General features: G+C 43.5%; 1 protein-coding gene across 10 annotated transcripts in view; it reads right to left on the reverse strand.

Moving 5' to 3' along the window:
• Positions 1 to 16572, reverse strand: part of LOC130106879 (rootletin-like) — a 54720-nt gene that overhangs the window by 33761 nt on the left and 4387 nt on the right. For 5 of the 10 annotated variants that reach the window (XR_008809776.1, XM_056273172.1, XM_056273171.1 and 2 more), the window contains 10 exons: positions 14730 to 14921; positions 14561 to 14644; positions 14315 to 14406; positions 13381 to 13546; positions 13172 to 13278; positions 11637 to 11864; positions 8262 to 8352; positions 7865 to 7951; positions 7561 to 7773; positions 149 to 348 (listed from right to left, as the gene is read on the reverse strand). Coding sequence is in view for 9 of the 10 variants with exons in the window: in XM_056273172.1 (XP_056129147.1) it covers positions 149 to 348; positions 7561 to 7773; positions 7865 to 7951; positions 8262 to 8352; positions 11637 to 11864; positions 13172 to 13278; positions 13381 to 13546; positions 14315 to 14406; positions 14561 to 14644; positions 14730 to 14921 (1460 nt within the window). In the remaining variant the exon portion in view is untranslated. The remainder of the gene's footprint in view (positions 1 to 148; positions 349 to 7560; positions 7774 to 7864; positions 7952 to 8261; positions 8353 to 11636; positions 11865 to 13171; positions 13279 to 13380; positions 13547 to 14314; positions 14407 to 14560; positions 14645 to 14729; positions 14922 to 16572) is intronic. The other 5 variants (XM_056273174.1, XM_056273180.1, XM_056273175.1 and 2 more) reach the window with 2 other exon arrangements.

Below are 16572 nucleotides of genomic sequence, written 5' to 3' on the forward strand. Positions count from 1 at the left end.
GGCCCATGGACTACATCAGTTTGTGAGCGGTTGAGTTAAAAGCCAGGTTCATGAGGTGCATCACATCTAAAACACCATTCTGCTGAGCTATCCTACACTAGAGGATCGGAGGTGTTTAGATGTAGGTAGCAATCTATCTTTGGCCTACCTGGCCAGCACGTCTCTCTCCTGCTTCAGCCGGTCTCTTTCTCTGTGTGTGGTCTCCTTGTCTCTCTGTGCAGCATCTCGCTCCCCTTGCAGCACTTGATTTCTCTGCTCCACCTCCCTCTTGGCCGACTCCAAATCTGACAGCTGCCTGCGCAACTGTTGTACAGATGACTGTGCGGAGAACAAACGTCCTCGGACGTCCTGTTAGACATACCAGAATAACAAGATGAAATAACAGCGAAAATTATTCATCAACCCTACATAATCTCTAACTCCTGATTAATCCCATATATGCATAGAAGTAACATCAATGGGGCTGTAAGCACAATGATGTTTGGAAGGCGGCCCTGAACTTTGGTGCCGGGATGTCAGCATTTAGTTTAGGTAACAGTGGCCCAATTGTAAAAGAAGAATAAAGCCATTTTATTTGGTCATTGCATTCTTACAACGAACTGTATTTTTACAATGAATAAGTGTTCTCTGCATTTAACCCATCCTATTGTATAGCAGCAGTGGGCAGCTGCAGCGCCTGGGGACCAACTCCAGTTCTTCTTTCCATTGCCTTGCTCAGGGGCAAAAGCAGGAGTATTAACCATAACATGCATGTCTTTTTGGGGTAGGAGGAAACCCACACAGACACGGGGAGAACACGCAAACTCCACACAGAAAGGACCTGGGATGGCCTGGGGTTTGAACCGAGGACCTTCTTGTTGTGAGGCAACAGTGCTAACCACTGGGCCACTGTGCCACCCTTTCTTCTTTCTTAGTAAGAACAAGAAGGAGGGAGAGCGGCACGACTGTGAATGTGTGGACATTTGGTCATTTGTTTGAAAACCTTAAACAGTAACTAAACCCTAGTCCATTTTAGTGAGTTTACTGACATCTACAGGTTAAAACCCATGTATGGTTAAAAACATGGCAGGCTGGTCTTGGGACTCTGTTATGTTAAAATAGCAGGATAAACACAGCAGCTAATAACATTAATGATGGCTCTGTTGGATGTAGGTGTGGCAGAGAACCAGCATTACAGTACTATTGACAATTTTTGGTGCTGGCTTTGTGTGTCTGTCTCTGTGCTAATCGCAAACTCACTAAAATGGTGTAGGGTTTAGTTACTTCCATCCATTCATTCATTATCTTAACCACTTATCCTGCTCTTCCAACCATCCATTCATTATTTTAACCACTAACCGCTGCCAATCGACCCGGTCGCAGCTCTTTTCTGTCCTGGCCCCACAGTGGTGGAATGAACTCCCCACTGATGTCAGGACAGCAGAGTCGCTGCCCATCTTTCGGCGCAGGTTGAAAACTCACCTCTTCAAGAACTACTACCCTGTTACTTATTCTTAGCACTTATTGTATTCACTCATTTAAAAAACAAAAAAAATATCTTTCTTGCGTTTTTACTTTAGCACTGGTTTTGCTCTTAGATGCTTGTTTAGATGCACTTATGACCTCTGATGACTAGCAGTTCTCCTGATTTCCTACGTTAAATGCACTGATTGTAGGTGACTTCCGGTAAGATGGCGACTAGAGTAGCAGCACAACTTTCTGCCTCTCGCAAGTTGGCTAAAACAAATCCTCTAAAACACTAAACTCGACGCAAAAAAAGGTGAGAAATGAGAAGAGGAGGTAATTCGAGTAAAGGTAGCCGTACAATCCAAAAGGGTAACGCACCAGATACACAGGGAGCGAAGAAACAGTCGGAGCAAGGTAGTAGCAAACACGAGGTAGAGGAAGCTACAATGGCGGCGGATACAGCTGAGACATTGCGTGCTGGATTAGCAGCTATCGCTAAAGAGATACAAGAATTCAAACAAGAGCTACGAGGTGACTTTGCCAGCCTCAAAGATGAGGTGAAAAGGGAAGTGAAGGAAGAGATTGCTTGCTTCCGAGAAGAGATGACACAGAAGTTTGCAGAGAACAACGTCGAAATACAGGCGCAGAAAGCGCACATGATTAAGGCCCAGAAGTGCATAGCCGAGCTAGAGGAATGGCAGGGGGACTCGACAGAACTACTGATGGACATGTCGACCCAAACGCGCCAGATGCAAGACAAAATAATGGACCTGGAAGGGAGGTCAAGGAGGAACAATATTCGAATCTTTGGTGTGCCAGAGGAAACGGAGGGAGGCTCCATTACCCAGTACGTGGAACAATTCTTGAATACTCAACTTGACTTAGAAGAAGGGACCAATCTCCAGATACAAAGAGCTCACAGAGCCCTCGCTCAGAAACCCCCTCCGACAGCTCCCCCCAGGTCAATAGTGGTGAATTTTCAACAGTTTGATATAAAAGACATGATTCTCAAGAAAGCATGGAAAAAGAATAAGATAGAGATAGGGGACAAACGTATTTACTTTGATCACGATTACGCAGCTGAAGTGGTCCAGAAAAAAAAATCATATTTGGGCATTAAGAAAGTGCTCAAGGGTAAAGGAATTCGTTTCCAGACACCCTTCGCCAAAATAAGGATCCACTGGAACAACGGAACGAAGACATACGACAATGCCAGGGAAGCTGCGATGGACATGAAGACGAGAGGCTGCGACATCGAGATACCAGACGATGACACGGCAACCACGGCCACAGAGCAGGTGGAGGTGACTGGGATGCGAGCAGGGTGGTAACGAGTCCAAGGCGCGAAAGGAAGACGTAAAGCTGCACAGCGAGCGAAAGAGAAGCTCCAGGCCTATCGGAGAAAGTAGGATTGGTATCGTTCTGACTGAGTTGAGCTCCATTACAAAAGGCTTTTTCATCACATGCCACTGAGAGAGGTAGGCTATACGGTTGCCAAACGTTGGACATGCCTAGACAAGGCTGTAGGCCTATCCCATGTGATGGGCAAAATGTCAAGTCTAGAGTGGGGCCCTTTCTGAAAAGGATTTCCCCTTCACCTACCAACGGGGACTCGGGTTGGTTAGGCCCCTTTAGTTGGAAGTTATTTTTGTTGTTGATTAATGTGTTTTATATTTGTAGTTTTTTTGTTGGGAGCTCTGTGGGAATATATGGAAAAAGAGTATCAATATGTCTAGATGGTTCACACTACTAAAATAATGTCGCTGAATGTTAATGGTCTAAATATGTTAAAGAAGAGGGAAAAGGTTATGATTAAGCTAAAAAAGGAGGATGTACAAATCATATTCCTCCAAGAGACCCATTTAACACAGATAGAGCATGGGAAACTTAAGAAATACGGGTACAGACATTCATATTATAGCTCCTACAAGGAAGGGCGCAGGAGAGGTGTTGCAATTTTAATATCAAACAAAACTCAATTCGATTATGATAGGGAGATTGGAGACAAGGAGGGGAGATATATTATAGTGAAGGGTAGGTTAGAGAACAAACCAGTGACAGTGGTAAATATATACACCCCTCCTGAAAGTGATAAAAGATTTTTTAAATCTTTGTTTGATGAGATAGCATACGAGTCAGAGGGGGTCTTAATTTGTGGGGAAGATTTGAATGTCGTTTTGAATCACAAAATGGATACGACCAGTCTCAAAAGGACTAAATCACAGGTCACTCGATTTGTAAATATATCACTGGAAGAGATGGGGATGGATGATGTGTGGAGACAATTACACCCTCAGGAAAAAGACTATACACATTACTCAGCTGTACATAAAGTTAATTCAAGGATAGACTATTTCCTTATGAGCAAAGACGATATTTACAGAGTAAAGGAGTGTAGGATTGGAGGGGCGGATATCTCAGATCACAATCCAGTATATTTAGAAATTAATTTGAATTGTAGAAAGCGAAATACAGTTTAGAGGTTTAATGTGGGTCTACTGAATAGTGAGCAGAGTAAGATTATGTTAAAGACGGATATTCGGACATATCTAGAAGAAAACAGCAATGGGGAAGTAGACCCAACAATATTTTGGGATGCCATGAAGGCGGTCATCAGGGGAAAGTTAATAGCACATTCAGCATTGATCAAAAAGGCAAGATCAGTTATATCCAGAAAGAATACGGACAGGTTAAGAGAAATGGAGAGGGAATACCAGACTGCGGGAAACCCCGTGGTGTTGGAGCAAATCAAATCGGCTAAGTCAGACATTAATAAAGAACTGTTAGATGAAGTTGAGAAAAAAAGCTTGTTTCTCAAACAAAGATATTATGAAACAGGCCTGCGTGCAACTAAACTGTTGGCAAAACGTATTTGCAAACAGCAAGCAGTTGGCCATATACATAAGATCAGAGACCCCCATTCAAATGAGTTAACAAATATACCAGAAAGAATAGAGGACATATTTTTGGGATATTATAAAGAGCTATATTCACAACCCACACCTGCCACCGAAGTGGAAATTAACACCTTTTTGAATTCATTGGATTTACCCTCAATTGGCCGGCTCCAAAATGACAAATTAACAGCTGACATCAAGATGGAAGAGGTGATGGATGCAATAAATTCTTTGAAAAACAATAGAAGCCCGGGCAGCGATGGATACCCTGCAGAATGGTACAAAGTGTTTAGAGAAGAGCTGGCACCGTTACTTCTGAGATCCTTCAATTGGACACTTCACAATAATAAGATACCACCATCATGGTCAGAGGCAATAATCACAGTCATTCCAAAACCGGGAAAGGATAAAGAATATTGTGGGAACTAAAGACCTATTTCATTATTAAATGTAGATTATAAAATATATATGACAATTATCTCCAAACGGTTAAACTCATTCATAGGTGATTTGATAGATGAAGATCAAACAGGATTCATGAGAGAAAGACAAACGCATGATAATATCAGAAGGACATTGCATATTGTTGATCAAGCGAGTAAGAGAAAACAAGCTACACTATTAGTAAGTTTAGATGCAGAAAAAGCATTCGATCGGGTGTCTTGGAATTTTTTGTATGCAGTATTGGAACGACTAGGGTTCAGCAATAAGTCAATACAGTGCATTAAAACATTATATCAACAACCTAATGCTCAGATTAAAATAAACGGGAGTTTAACGGACAAGTTCAGTTTGCAGAGGTCGACAAGACAAGGATGCTGTTTGTCTCCGACACTGTTCGCGTTATTCATTGAGCCTTTAGCGGAGGCCATTCGCCAAAATGAAGGAATTAATGGAGTGACAGTGAATGGCACTGTCCACAAGGTGGGGCTATTTGCTGATGATGTCATAGCCTATCTTGAGCAACCACATACATCACTCCCTCAACTAATGAAGCTACTAGAACTATATGGTCATTTATCTGGATATAAAATTAACATCTCAAAAACACAGGTGCTTGTTCTCAATTATACTCCAACCACAGAATTCAAGGGCAAATTTGACTTTAATTGGAATCTAAACAAAATCAAATATTTGGGAATTTACATTACCAAGGAATTGTCTAAATTACATAAAGCAAATTACAGCAAGATCAACGATGTGATGCAAAAGGATATTGATAGATGGTCCACTCTGCCACTTGACTTCAGCTCAAGAATTGAGACAGTTAGAATGAATATTCTACCAAGGCTTCTTTACCTATTCCAATCGTTGCCTGTAGAGGTGACTCAAGCTCAGTTTGATAGGTGGGATAGGACAATATCTAGATTTATTTGGGGAGGGAAGAAGCCCAGAGTAAGGTATGAAACTCTCCAACTCTCAAAGGAAAAGGGAGGTATGGGTTTACCAAATCTAAAAGAATATTTCAAAGCTGCCCAGCTGAGATATGCTGTTGACTGGTGTAGGCAAGATTACATGGCCAAGTGGAAAGACATGGAAAGGGAATATGGTGGGTACCCTATTCAGAATATTTTAGGAGATAAAGAAGTATACAAGAAAACAAAAACCCACATGGATTCAGTCACATTATTTACACTGGAGTTATGGTTTAAATTGATTAAAATCAACAAATTACAAGATGAGATACAGTTATTGAGATGGGTAGCATATGATAGAGACTTTACTCCAGCGAGGCATGACACAGTTTTCAAATTGTGGGTTAACTGGGGAATCACAGCATGGTGCACTCTAGAGGAAAAAGGGGAGATGGAGAGTTTTCAGGGTATGAAAGACAAGTTTGATTTGGAGAATCATGACTTCTTTAGATATTTACAATTAAGGGATTATTACGACAAACGTATCAGGAGAGGACCCTCCATGGAGGTGAACAGTGTGATTCAAATTATAATTAACACATATAAAGGGAGAAAATCTAGGACTATATCTGTACTATATCAAGCTCTCACAACTAATAAACACTCAACTACATATATAAAAGAAAAATGGGAATTAGAATTTGGCACAGAAATTACAGAGGAGGACTGGCAGAATATGTGGAAAGTCCATCAATCCTCCACTAGCTCGCGGATATGGAGGGAATTCTCCTGGAAAAATCTGATACGTTTTTTTATTACACCAAAAATCAAAAATAGATACTCCAGCACCAAACTGTCATGCTGGAGGAAATGTGGAACAGAGGATGTAGACCACTCCCATATATTTTGGAAATGTAATAAGCTAGCGATGTTTTGGGAGATGGTTCATGATGTAATACAAAAGGTACTTGGATATGACTTCCCTAAGTGCTATATGACCCTCTTTTCTGTAATTTTAAAAACGACGATATAGGGCCAAGTGATAGATGTTTGGTTAAGATACTGCTGATTGCTGCTAAGAAGGCAATCACAAGAAAATGGTGCCAGGTGGACGCCCCCACACAAGGACAATGGATGGAAATAGTGGAGGACATTCATACAGTGGAAAAACTGACTCATCGATTGAGACTTACATTACCTCGGATGGAAGACCAGTGGAAGAAATGGACATGGTTTAAGGAGCAAACACGCGACAACATAATTCATGACAACACTTAAGACTGGAAAGTGAGACCCACAGGAAGCTCTTGTAGTTAATTTTTTTGTGTGTTTTTTTTGTTTGTTTTGAGTTGCCCTGTTGGGCTTGTGTGCAAGTAAATGTAGATAATTTAATGTTTACTTCTGAATACGGATGCCATGCTTGTATTGACTTAAAAACTTTCAATAAAAACTAAAGTGATAAAAAAATGCACTGATTGTAAGTCACTTTGGATAAAAGCGCCGATTAAATTACTGTAATGTAATGTTACGTAATGCTCTCAGGGTCGTAGGGATGCTGGACTCTATTCCAGCAGTTATTGGGCAGCAGGTGGGGAGACATCCTGGACAGACCGCCAGGCCATCACAGGGCCAACACACACAATAAATGGTGATGCCCCTCTGACTTAACCACCCCCACCAATTTTTCAATGACCACAGCCCTTTAGCAGCCAACAGGAGAGTACTGTTGATGTACTGGCCAGCTACCAGGTATGGATGTCTCTAACAGAGTGAGTGTGAAGTAGGCAGTTGCTGATAAGAACAAATCCATTCAGAAAACCTTCTTTTGGCAAATAAAAAGTGAAAAATAACTGAGATGATACCTGCAGTTGGAGGAGCCTGCTGGTGACAGCAGCGCGCAGAGCAGACAGGGCAGCCTCTGGGAGAGGTGCTAATGAGGAGAACCGAGAAGGGGAGGAGGATCGCCGTGCCGATGGGGAGCGGAGAGGGGCGGAGTCACGGATCAACGCCAACAGTGGCAACCCCGAATTGTCCTGGTCCGCCTCTGATGAAGACTCTCCATCGGACACGACAGTCTGTAAAGAGGTCAAAATGAAGAAGCACTCTCATCCTCGTGTTGAGTATGAAGAAGATGTGTGTGTGTGCGCGCGAGAGCATACATTTTACCTGAGCAATGTCACGCAGTGCATCTAGCAGTATCTCACTGTGTGCTCTCATTGCCTTCATGTCTATTTCATCATTGTCACTTTGTTCCTGAAAGACAAACAGCAGAATTAAATGCAGAGACCTTCGCATCGTGGGACTCAACCGTGTGTCATTATAGGGCCAACATTATGCAGGTTTTCATTCAACCCGGACACCACACCCGCCGATTTCACTGTTTAGCCCACCTCCAACCAAAGAGGAAGTCTAAACAGTGAAATTAGCTGTCGTGGAGTCCAGTTGGGATGAAAACCAGTGTACTCCCAGCTGAGGGCACATGGTTGAATACCACCGCCTTAGTGACTTGAAGGTGCAGTATGAAAACAGCAGATCTCTGAGAAACCAACCAAGAATCCCTCACCTGAAGACTCCTGGTCAGTGTGTCAATGTCTCGATCTTTCTCCTCTATCTGCACCTTCAGTCGCTCCCTTTCCCGCACCGAATCCGACAGCCTGACAACAAAAAAACTCATTAAGAAATTAAAGTTAAAAAGGTCCCGTCGCGACTTCCGGTAAGATGGCGACTTGAATAGCAGCACAACTTTCTGCCTCTCGCAAACTGGCTAAAATAAATCCTCTAAAACACTAAACTCGACGCAAAAAAGGAGAAATGAGAAGAGGAGGTAATTCGAATAAAGGTAGCCGTACAGTCCAAAAAGGGTAACGCACCAGATACACAGGGAGCGAAGAAACAGTCGGAGCAAGGTAATAGCAAACACGAGGTTGAAGAAGCTACAATGGCGGCGGACACAGCTGAGACATTGCGTGCCGGATTAGCAGCTATCGCTAAAGAGATACAAGAATTCAAACAAGAGCTACGAGGTGACTTTGCCAGACTCAAAGATGAGGTGAAAAGGGAAGTGAAGGAAGAGATTGCTTGCTTCCGAGAAGAAATGACACAGACGTTTGCAGAGAGCAACGGCGAAATACAGGCGCAGAAAGCGCACATGAGTGAAGCCCAGAGGCGCAAGCCGAGCTAGAGGAATGGCAGGCGGACTCGACAGAACTACTGATGGACATGTCGACCCAAACGCGCCAGATGCAAGAAAAAATAATGGATCTGGAAGGGAGGTCAAGGAGGAACAATATTCGAATCTTTGGGGTGCCAGAGGAAACGGAGGGAGGCTCCATTACCCAGTACGTGGAACAACTCTTGAATACTCAATTTGACTTAGAAGAAGGGACCAATCTCCAGATACAAAGAGCTCACAGAGCCCTCGCTCAGAAACCCCCTCCGACAGCTCCCCCCAGGTCAATAGTGGTGAATTTTCAACAGTTTGATATAAAAGACATGATTCTCAAGAAAGCATGGAAAAAGAATAAGATAGAGATAGGGGACAAACGTATTTACTTTGATCACGATTACGCAGCTGAAGTGGTCCGGAAAAGAAAATCATATTTGGGCATTAAGAAAGTGCTAGTTCTCAATTATACTCAAACCACAGAATTCAAGGGAAAATTTGACTTTAATTGGAATCTAAACAAAATCAAATATTTGGGAATTTACATTACCAAGGAATTGTCTAAATTACATAAAGCAAATTACGGCAAGATCAGCGATGTGATGCAAAAGGATATTGATAGATGGTCCACTCTGCCACTTGACTTCAGCTCAAGAATTGAGACAGTTAGAATGAATATTCTACCAAGGCTTCTTTACCTATTCCAATCGTTGCCTGTAGAGGTGACTCAAGCTCAATTTGATAGGTGGGATAGGACAATATCTAGATTTATTTGGGGAGGGAAGAAGCCCAGAGTAAGGTATGAAACTCTCCAACTCTCAAAGGAAAAGGGAGGTATGGGTTTACCAAATCTAAAAGGATATTTCAAAGCTGCCCAGCTGAGATATGCTGTTGACTGGTGTAGGCAAGATTACATGGCCAAGTGGAAAGTCATGGAAAGGGAATATGGTGGGTACCCTGTCCAAAATATTTTAGGGGATAAAGAAGTATACAAGAAAACAAAAACCCACATGGATTCAGTCACATTATTTACACTGGAGTTATGGTTTAAATTGATTAAAATCAACAAATTACAAGATGAGATACAGTTATTGAGATGGGTAGCATATGATAGAGACTTTACTCCAGCGAGGCATGACACAGTTTTTAAACTGTGGGTTAACTGGGGAATCACAGCATGGTGCACTCTAGAGGAAAAAGGGGAGATGGAGAGTTTTCAGGGTATGAAAGACAAGTTTGATTTGGAGAATCATGACTTCTTTAGATATTTACAATTAAGGGATTATTACAACAAACGTATCAGGAGAGGACCCTCCATGGAGGTGAACAGTGTGATTCAAATTATAAATAACACATATAAAGGGAGAAAATCTAGGACTATATCTGTACTATAGCAAGCTCTCACAACTAATAAACACTCAACTACATATATAAAAGAAAAATGGGAATTAGAATTTGGCACAGAAATTACAGAGGAGGACTGGCAGAATATGTGGCAAGTCCATCAATCCTCCACTAGTTCGCGGATATGGAGGGAATTCTCCTGGAAAAATCTGATACGTTTTTTTATTACACCAAAAATCAAAAATAGATACTCCAGCACCAAACTGTCATGCTGGAGGAAATGTGGAACAGAGGAGGTAGACCACTCGCATATATTTTGGAAATGTAATAAGCTAGCGATGTTTTGGGAGATGGTTCATGATGTAATACAAAAGGTACTTGGATATGACTTCCCTAAGAGCTATATGACCCTCTATTTCTGTAATTTTAAAAACGACGATATAGGGCCAAATGATAGATGTTTGGTTAAGATACTGCTGATTGCGGCTAAGAAGGCAATCACAAGAAAATGGTGCCAGGTGGACGCCCCTACACAAGGACAATGGATGGAAATAGTGGAGGACATTCATACAATGGAAAAACTGACTCATCGATTGAGACTTACAGTACCTCGGATGGAAGACCAGTGGAAGAAATGGACATGGTTTAAGGAGCAAACACGCGACAACATAATTCATGACAACACTTAAGACTGGAAAGTTAGACCCACAGGAAGCTCATGTAGTTCATTTTTTTGTGTGTTTTTTTGTTTGTTTGTTTTGAGTTGCCCTGTTGGGCTTGTGTGCAAGTAAATATAGATAATTCAATGTTTACTTCTGAATACGGATGCCATGTTTGTATTGACCTAAAAACTTCAATAAAAACTAAAGTGATAAAAAAAAAAAGGTCCTGTCGCTATAGAACAAATATTGTGATAGATCCCGATGGTCAAAAAACAAACTCGGAGGTAGTCCGGGTAGCGTAGCGGTCTATTCCGTTGCCTACCAACACAAGGATTGCTGGTTTGAATCCCTGTGTTACCTCTGGCTTGGTCAGGTGTCCCTACGGACACAATTGGCTGTGTCTGTGGGTGGGAAGCCGGATGTGGATATGTGTCCCGGTCACTGCACTAGGGACTCCTCTGGTCAGTCAGGGCACCTCTTCAGGGGGGAGGGGGAACTGGAGGAATAGCGTGATCCTCCCATGTGCTACGTTCCCCTGGTGAAACTTCACAATCAGGTGAAAAGAAGTGGCTGGCGACTCCACATGTATCGGAGGAGGCATGTGGTAGTCTGCAGCCCTCCCTGGATCAGCAGAGGGGGTGGAGCAGCGACCGGGATGGCTTGAAAGAGTCGGGTAATTGGCTGGATACAATTGGGGAGAAAAAGGGAGGAAAAAAAATCAAAAAAGAAAAAATAAACTTGGCCCCAACATAGCAGTGACCTCTCTGACCTGGCGTTGAGCTCATTTCTTTCCGCATCTGTCCTGGTCTGGAGACTCATCATCTCTGAGGACCGTTCCCTCAGCTGCTGCTCCAGCTGGGTCCGCAGGGCGGTCTCTCGCTCCAGCACCAGCACCGTCCCTCCCTCCTGGCTGTGCAGCGTGGCGCACAGGTGGGCACAGGACGACTGGGTGGAGTGGGTCACCCGGGCCAGCTCATTTCTCATGTCTGACAGATCCCTGAGGTTGGAGCAGAAACAGTGATGGAGGAAACAGAGAGGACACTGCTATAATAACACACGTTACCAAATTTAGAACCATTATTTGACACAACTCTTTTGGGCGGGCTAAAATGCACCAATATTTGAAGATAAAATCCACAACTGATGCACACACCGAGCTGTCCGCCCCACTTCTGCCGTTGTTTTGGTCAGACGTAGTGAACGGTGTTCGATGTATTACTTGTGAATGAGAACACCAGCCGGTGTTGCGTTGGCTTTAATTCCTTTTGAGGCTTTCAGCTGTCTCCACCTCTCAAACAAATTCTCAATGTTGACCCAGTGGTGAGATACATCATGTCTTTTGTCAGCAGAGCGCCTGTATCATCGCAGTACTCCACATAGCCATGGTGGCGTATACCATTTATGACTGTGCCTTGAAAATACTTTTTCACGTATATTAATAACCATATTTTCAAAGCAGGCACTATCATACTTAAATGTGCTCTACAAAAGAATTAGTAAAAAGAATCACCATTTTAATGATTTTTTTTTTGATTGTTGCCTTACAGCAAGAAGGTCCTGGGTTCGAGCCCCAGGGTAGTCCAACCTTGGGGGTCGTCCCAGGTCATCCTCTGTGTGGAGTTTGCATGTTCTCCCCGTGTCTACGTGGGATTCCTCCGGGTGCTCCGGTTTCCTCCCACAGTCTAGTGACACGTAGGTCAGGTGAATCAGCCATACTAAATTGTCCCTAGGTGTGAATGTGTGTGTGTGTGTTGGCCCTATGATGGCCTGGCGGCCTGTCCAGAGTGTCTCCCCGCCTGCCGCCCAGTGACTGCTAAGACAGGCTCCAGCATCCCCGCGACCCTGAGAGCAGGATGGGCGGTTTGGATATAAGTTGTTGCCTCAAGTGAAGGAATTCAAGTGTACTTGAAAGCCTAATCAAAACTATCAAAATATTTGAAATTGCGAATTTGTGATTCACTTAACCCATATAATCATAGTTTAATCATATTATTATAGTATAGTTATGAAGGTGTGGTTGTATTTGGCTGCACAGAAATCCATGTAGATATGTCCTTTTTACTTTTTCATGATGACAGATTGTAGTCCATTGGAAGTACGTGTGTGTGTGTGTGTGTGTGTGTGCACTCAATTTTGTCACTACTAAGATTTTTCTGTGGTGTAGTCTATCAGTGTGGCCTGTAGGTGGTACTTGGACGGCTTTGGGTTGATCAGAGGTGGAGCTTGATCCAAAAAGTTCGAGAACCCTTGCCCTCCAGTATAAAGTGGCGACTAGTTTGTATTTCACATGCTATCAATTTTTACCTTTCAGTGGCACTTTTCAGCTCACAGGCTTGCCTACGGAACCCAACCACTTGCCTCCACAGAGTCAGCAGACGACCATGCTCGCTGCTGAAGTAACTGTGGAAAGACTGAAATGGAGGCAAGAGATGGGATGGGATGAAAAGAAAAGATAAATACCCTTATTTCTTTCAGCAAAAAGTCTTTAGTTTTGACAAATTCTCACTATCTACCTCTTCCTCTTTCCTCCAATCAGACTCCTTTTGCTCCAGTTCCTCTCTGGCTTTTGTCCAATCAGCAGTGAGTCTGCGGATGTCTTGGCTGAGCGCCTCATTAGCGAGCCCGGCCTGCTCAAGCTGCTCTCTCAGCATGGCGTTCACTGCAGACAAACTGCTGCTCCTGCAAATGACCACAAGAAAACATGACAACACATAATCCCCTTCAGTCACCACAGCAATAACAAGAGTTTTGCACTGTCAGACATTTTTCAAGCTAACTCCTTCATCGTTAAAAGGCCAGATGACACTGGTTTAACAAAGTAAGCCAGTATAGGGCATCTGGGTGGCACGGCGGTCTATTCCATTGCCTACCAACATGAGGATCTCCAGTTCGAATCCCCGTGTTACCTCCGGCTTGGTCAGGCGTCCCTACAGACACAGCTGGCCATGTCTGCGGGTGGGAAGCTAGATGCGGGTATGTGTCCAGGTCGCTGCACTAGCGCCTCCTCTGGTTGGTCGGGGCGCCTGTTCAGGGGGGAGGGGGAACTGCGGGGAATAACATGATCCTCCCATGCGCTACGTCCCCCTGGTGAAACTCCTAACTGTCAGGTGAAAAGAAGCGGCTGGCGACTCCCCATTTATCGGAGGAAGCATGTGGTAGTCTGCAGCCCTCCCCGGATCGGCAGAGGGGGTGGCGCGGTGACCGGGTCGGCTCGGAAGAGTGGGGTAATTGGCCAAGTACAATTCAGAGAAATGGGGTAAGCCAGTGTCATCTAGGCCTGTTAATGATGAAGGCCTGACTAATGGAGCACTGATCCAATGACCAGTAAAACGTCCTTGGTTATAATATAGGAGCTGGACTGAGATCCTGTGATGTGTGAAAGATGCACAGCCAGATGAATGAAACTTTGTCCAATATCAATGTTTGCAATTTTTTTAACATGATAACCTTTGTTGCTCTTCCTCCATTCGAATTAAAGCATCTTCAAGGTTACTGCTCAGTTCGTCTTGGTGACTACTGGTTGACGACTGACTGTGACTCTAAATAAGAATTATTAAGACAATTTATTAAGAGTGACACATCCATATATAGGAATATACTGACAAGAATTGATGATGAAAAAATTACTCTGTACGGAACTTGTAAACCAAGGTGGATAAAACACACCAGCTTCGTCTAATGGTTTCCACTTACACTTGATCTGTGTTTCTCCAGCTCTGAGGACCTCTCCTGCAACGTCTGCTCCAGATCACCACATCTATTTTTGTACTGCAATACCTGAGATGGGAGGACAAATGTCACATCTTGTTGGACTTAGCGGAAATTTCCCAAGGTCAGAAAAGTCAGAATGAAGGGGGTCTACCTTGGCCTGCAGCTTCTGCACAAGCTGCGCCTGTCTCTGCTGACCCTCCTGGTAGGCGGTGAGTTTGCGCTTGTAGGCTGCTTGCTCCTCATCCAGTCGCCGGCGCAAATCCACGTTTTGTTGTGCCAGGCTTCGGCTTTCAGGTGAGTCATGGTCTCCATCTCCTGTCTCGAAACGCAGCGCCTGCTCCAGCTTTTAATTTAGTAAGATAAAGTTAGGTAGGGGCTAACAGCTATTTGAGATTTGATTATTGTGACACGCGATCGTCCCTCTTCACACTAGGTACTGTGTTTAGTATAGTGAGCTAATCCAAGTCAACAAAATGTGTTGACAGTAATACTTACAGGTCTGACAGCCTGGAAATACAACAACACTTGACAGAGGACATGACAAATTTGATCATTTATGAATTGGTTAATCAATTAAGCTTGACAGAAGCTTTAAACATTACAAATAAAACTGCAGTAGCTGCCAATAAATTAGTTATGAATATAATGACAGTTGCGATTTCACAATGTGATGTTAATATTTTTAGGTTCATTGAAACCTGTTAGTTCCAGTAAACTGGTGTTAGGTATTGTCAGTGATTGCTCTGCACCTGAGTTATTTGATTTTTATGAAAAAAGGCTTATTTAACATTAGAACGGTCAAAATAAATGTCCATTAACAACCCCGACAATGTAAGTCAGACTGAATCCTTCCAGTTTCTTCGTATCCTGTACTACAAATGACAGTGAAGGAATGAACATGCCAATGTTGCACCAAATTATTTTTAATGGAAACGACTTGGGGGAAAATTTTTGAATTAAATCCTAGGGTAAAATGCAAATTTGCATTATTGTAATTGCTAGTTTTAGTTGTTTTTAATCTAAAGAAACCTTCCAAAAAAAAAAGTATTCAAGAAAGCACCCTTTGCGGCTCATGTCCTTTCTGAATCTAACAAATATTGCTGTTAGGGAAGCACTACAATGCCAAAGACATGTCGTAATAAAAGCTTTTACAGGGGGCGTCTGGGTAGCATAGCGGTCTACTCTGTCACTTTCTAACACGGCGATCGCAGGTTTGAATCTCTGGTTTGGGAAGGAGGGGGAACTGGGAGGAATAGTGTGATCCTCCCACGCACTACGTCCCCCTGGCGAAACTCCTCACGGTCAGGTGAAAAGAAGCGGCTGGCGACTCCACATGTATCTGAGGAGGCATGTGGTAGTCTGCAGCCCCCCGGATCAGCAGAGGGGGTGGAGCAGCAACTGGGACGGCTTGGAAGAGTGGGGTAATTGGCCGGATACAATTGGGGAGAAAAGGGGGGGGGGCTTTACAGGAAACCTATAAAGGTGTTACACTGAAGGCGGTACATTAATGGAATTCTACAAAGAACCTGGAGAGGAATATGTTTTTCTCAAGTGACTTTATGCATGCTCAGTGATCCAGGTAAGGATTATCAGGATCAACAAAGTTGAATCGGTTCATCTGGACACAACGGTTAACGTTGACGCTACACCTAGTAATGTTCAACCTAAAGGAGGCATAGCGCCCACCCAGCAGACCCTGTTGCCCCCTCCACTAAAGCTCCCTGTTGACAATCACCAAGGGGGACGAACGCCATGGCAACATGCCACTTCACTTCATTCCAGCTCCTGTCACCAAGGAGACCAGCAAAACTCTCCTGAACAAAGAGGAATACTGAAAAGGGGAAGGGGGGGGGATAACGTCACTCCTTCTTTGCACTGAAGTCTCTTTTAATCTGGCTGACATTGTACTGTCCAAATGTGTATTCAACAGCAACTCTGGCAACAGCTCTCACTGTGGCTGCTGGTCAACAAGTCAGTATGTATTCAGGTTAGAG

This window comes from Lampris incognitus, chromosome 2, assembly GCF_029633865.1.
Source record: "Lampris incognitus isolate fLamInc1 chromosome 2, fLamInc1.hap2, whole genome shotgun sequence".
In the NCBI taxonomy this organism is placed as follows: domain Eukaryota; kingdom Metazoa; phylum Chordata; class Actinopteri; order Lampriformes; family Lampridae; genus Lampris; species Lampris incognitus.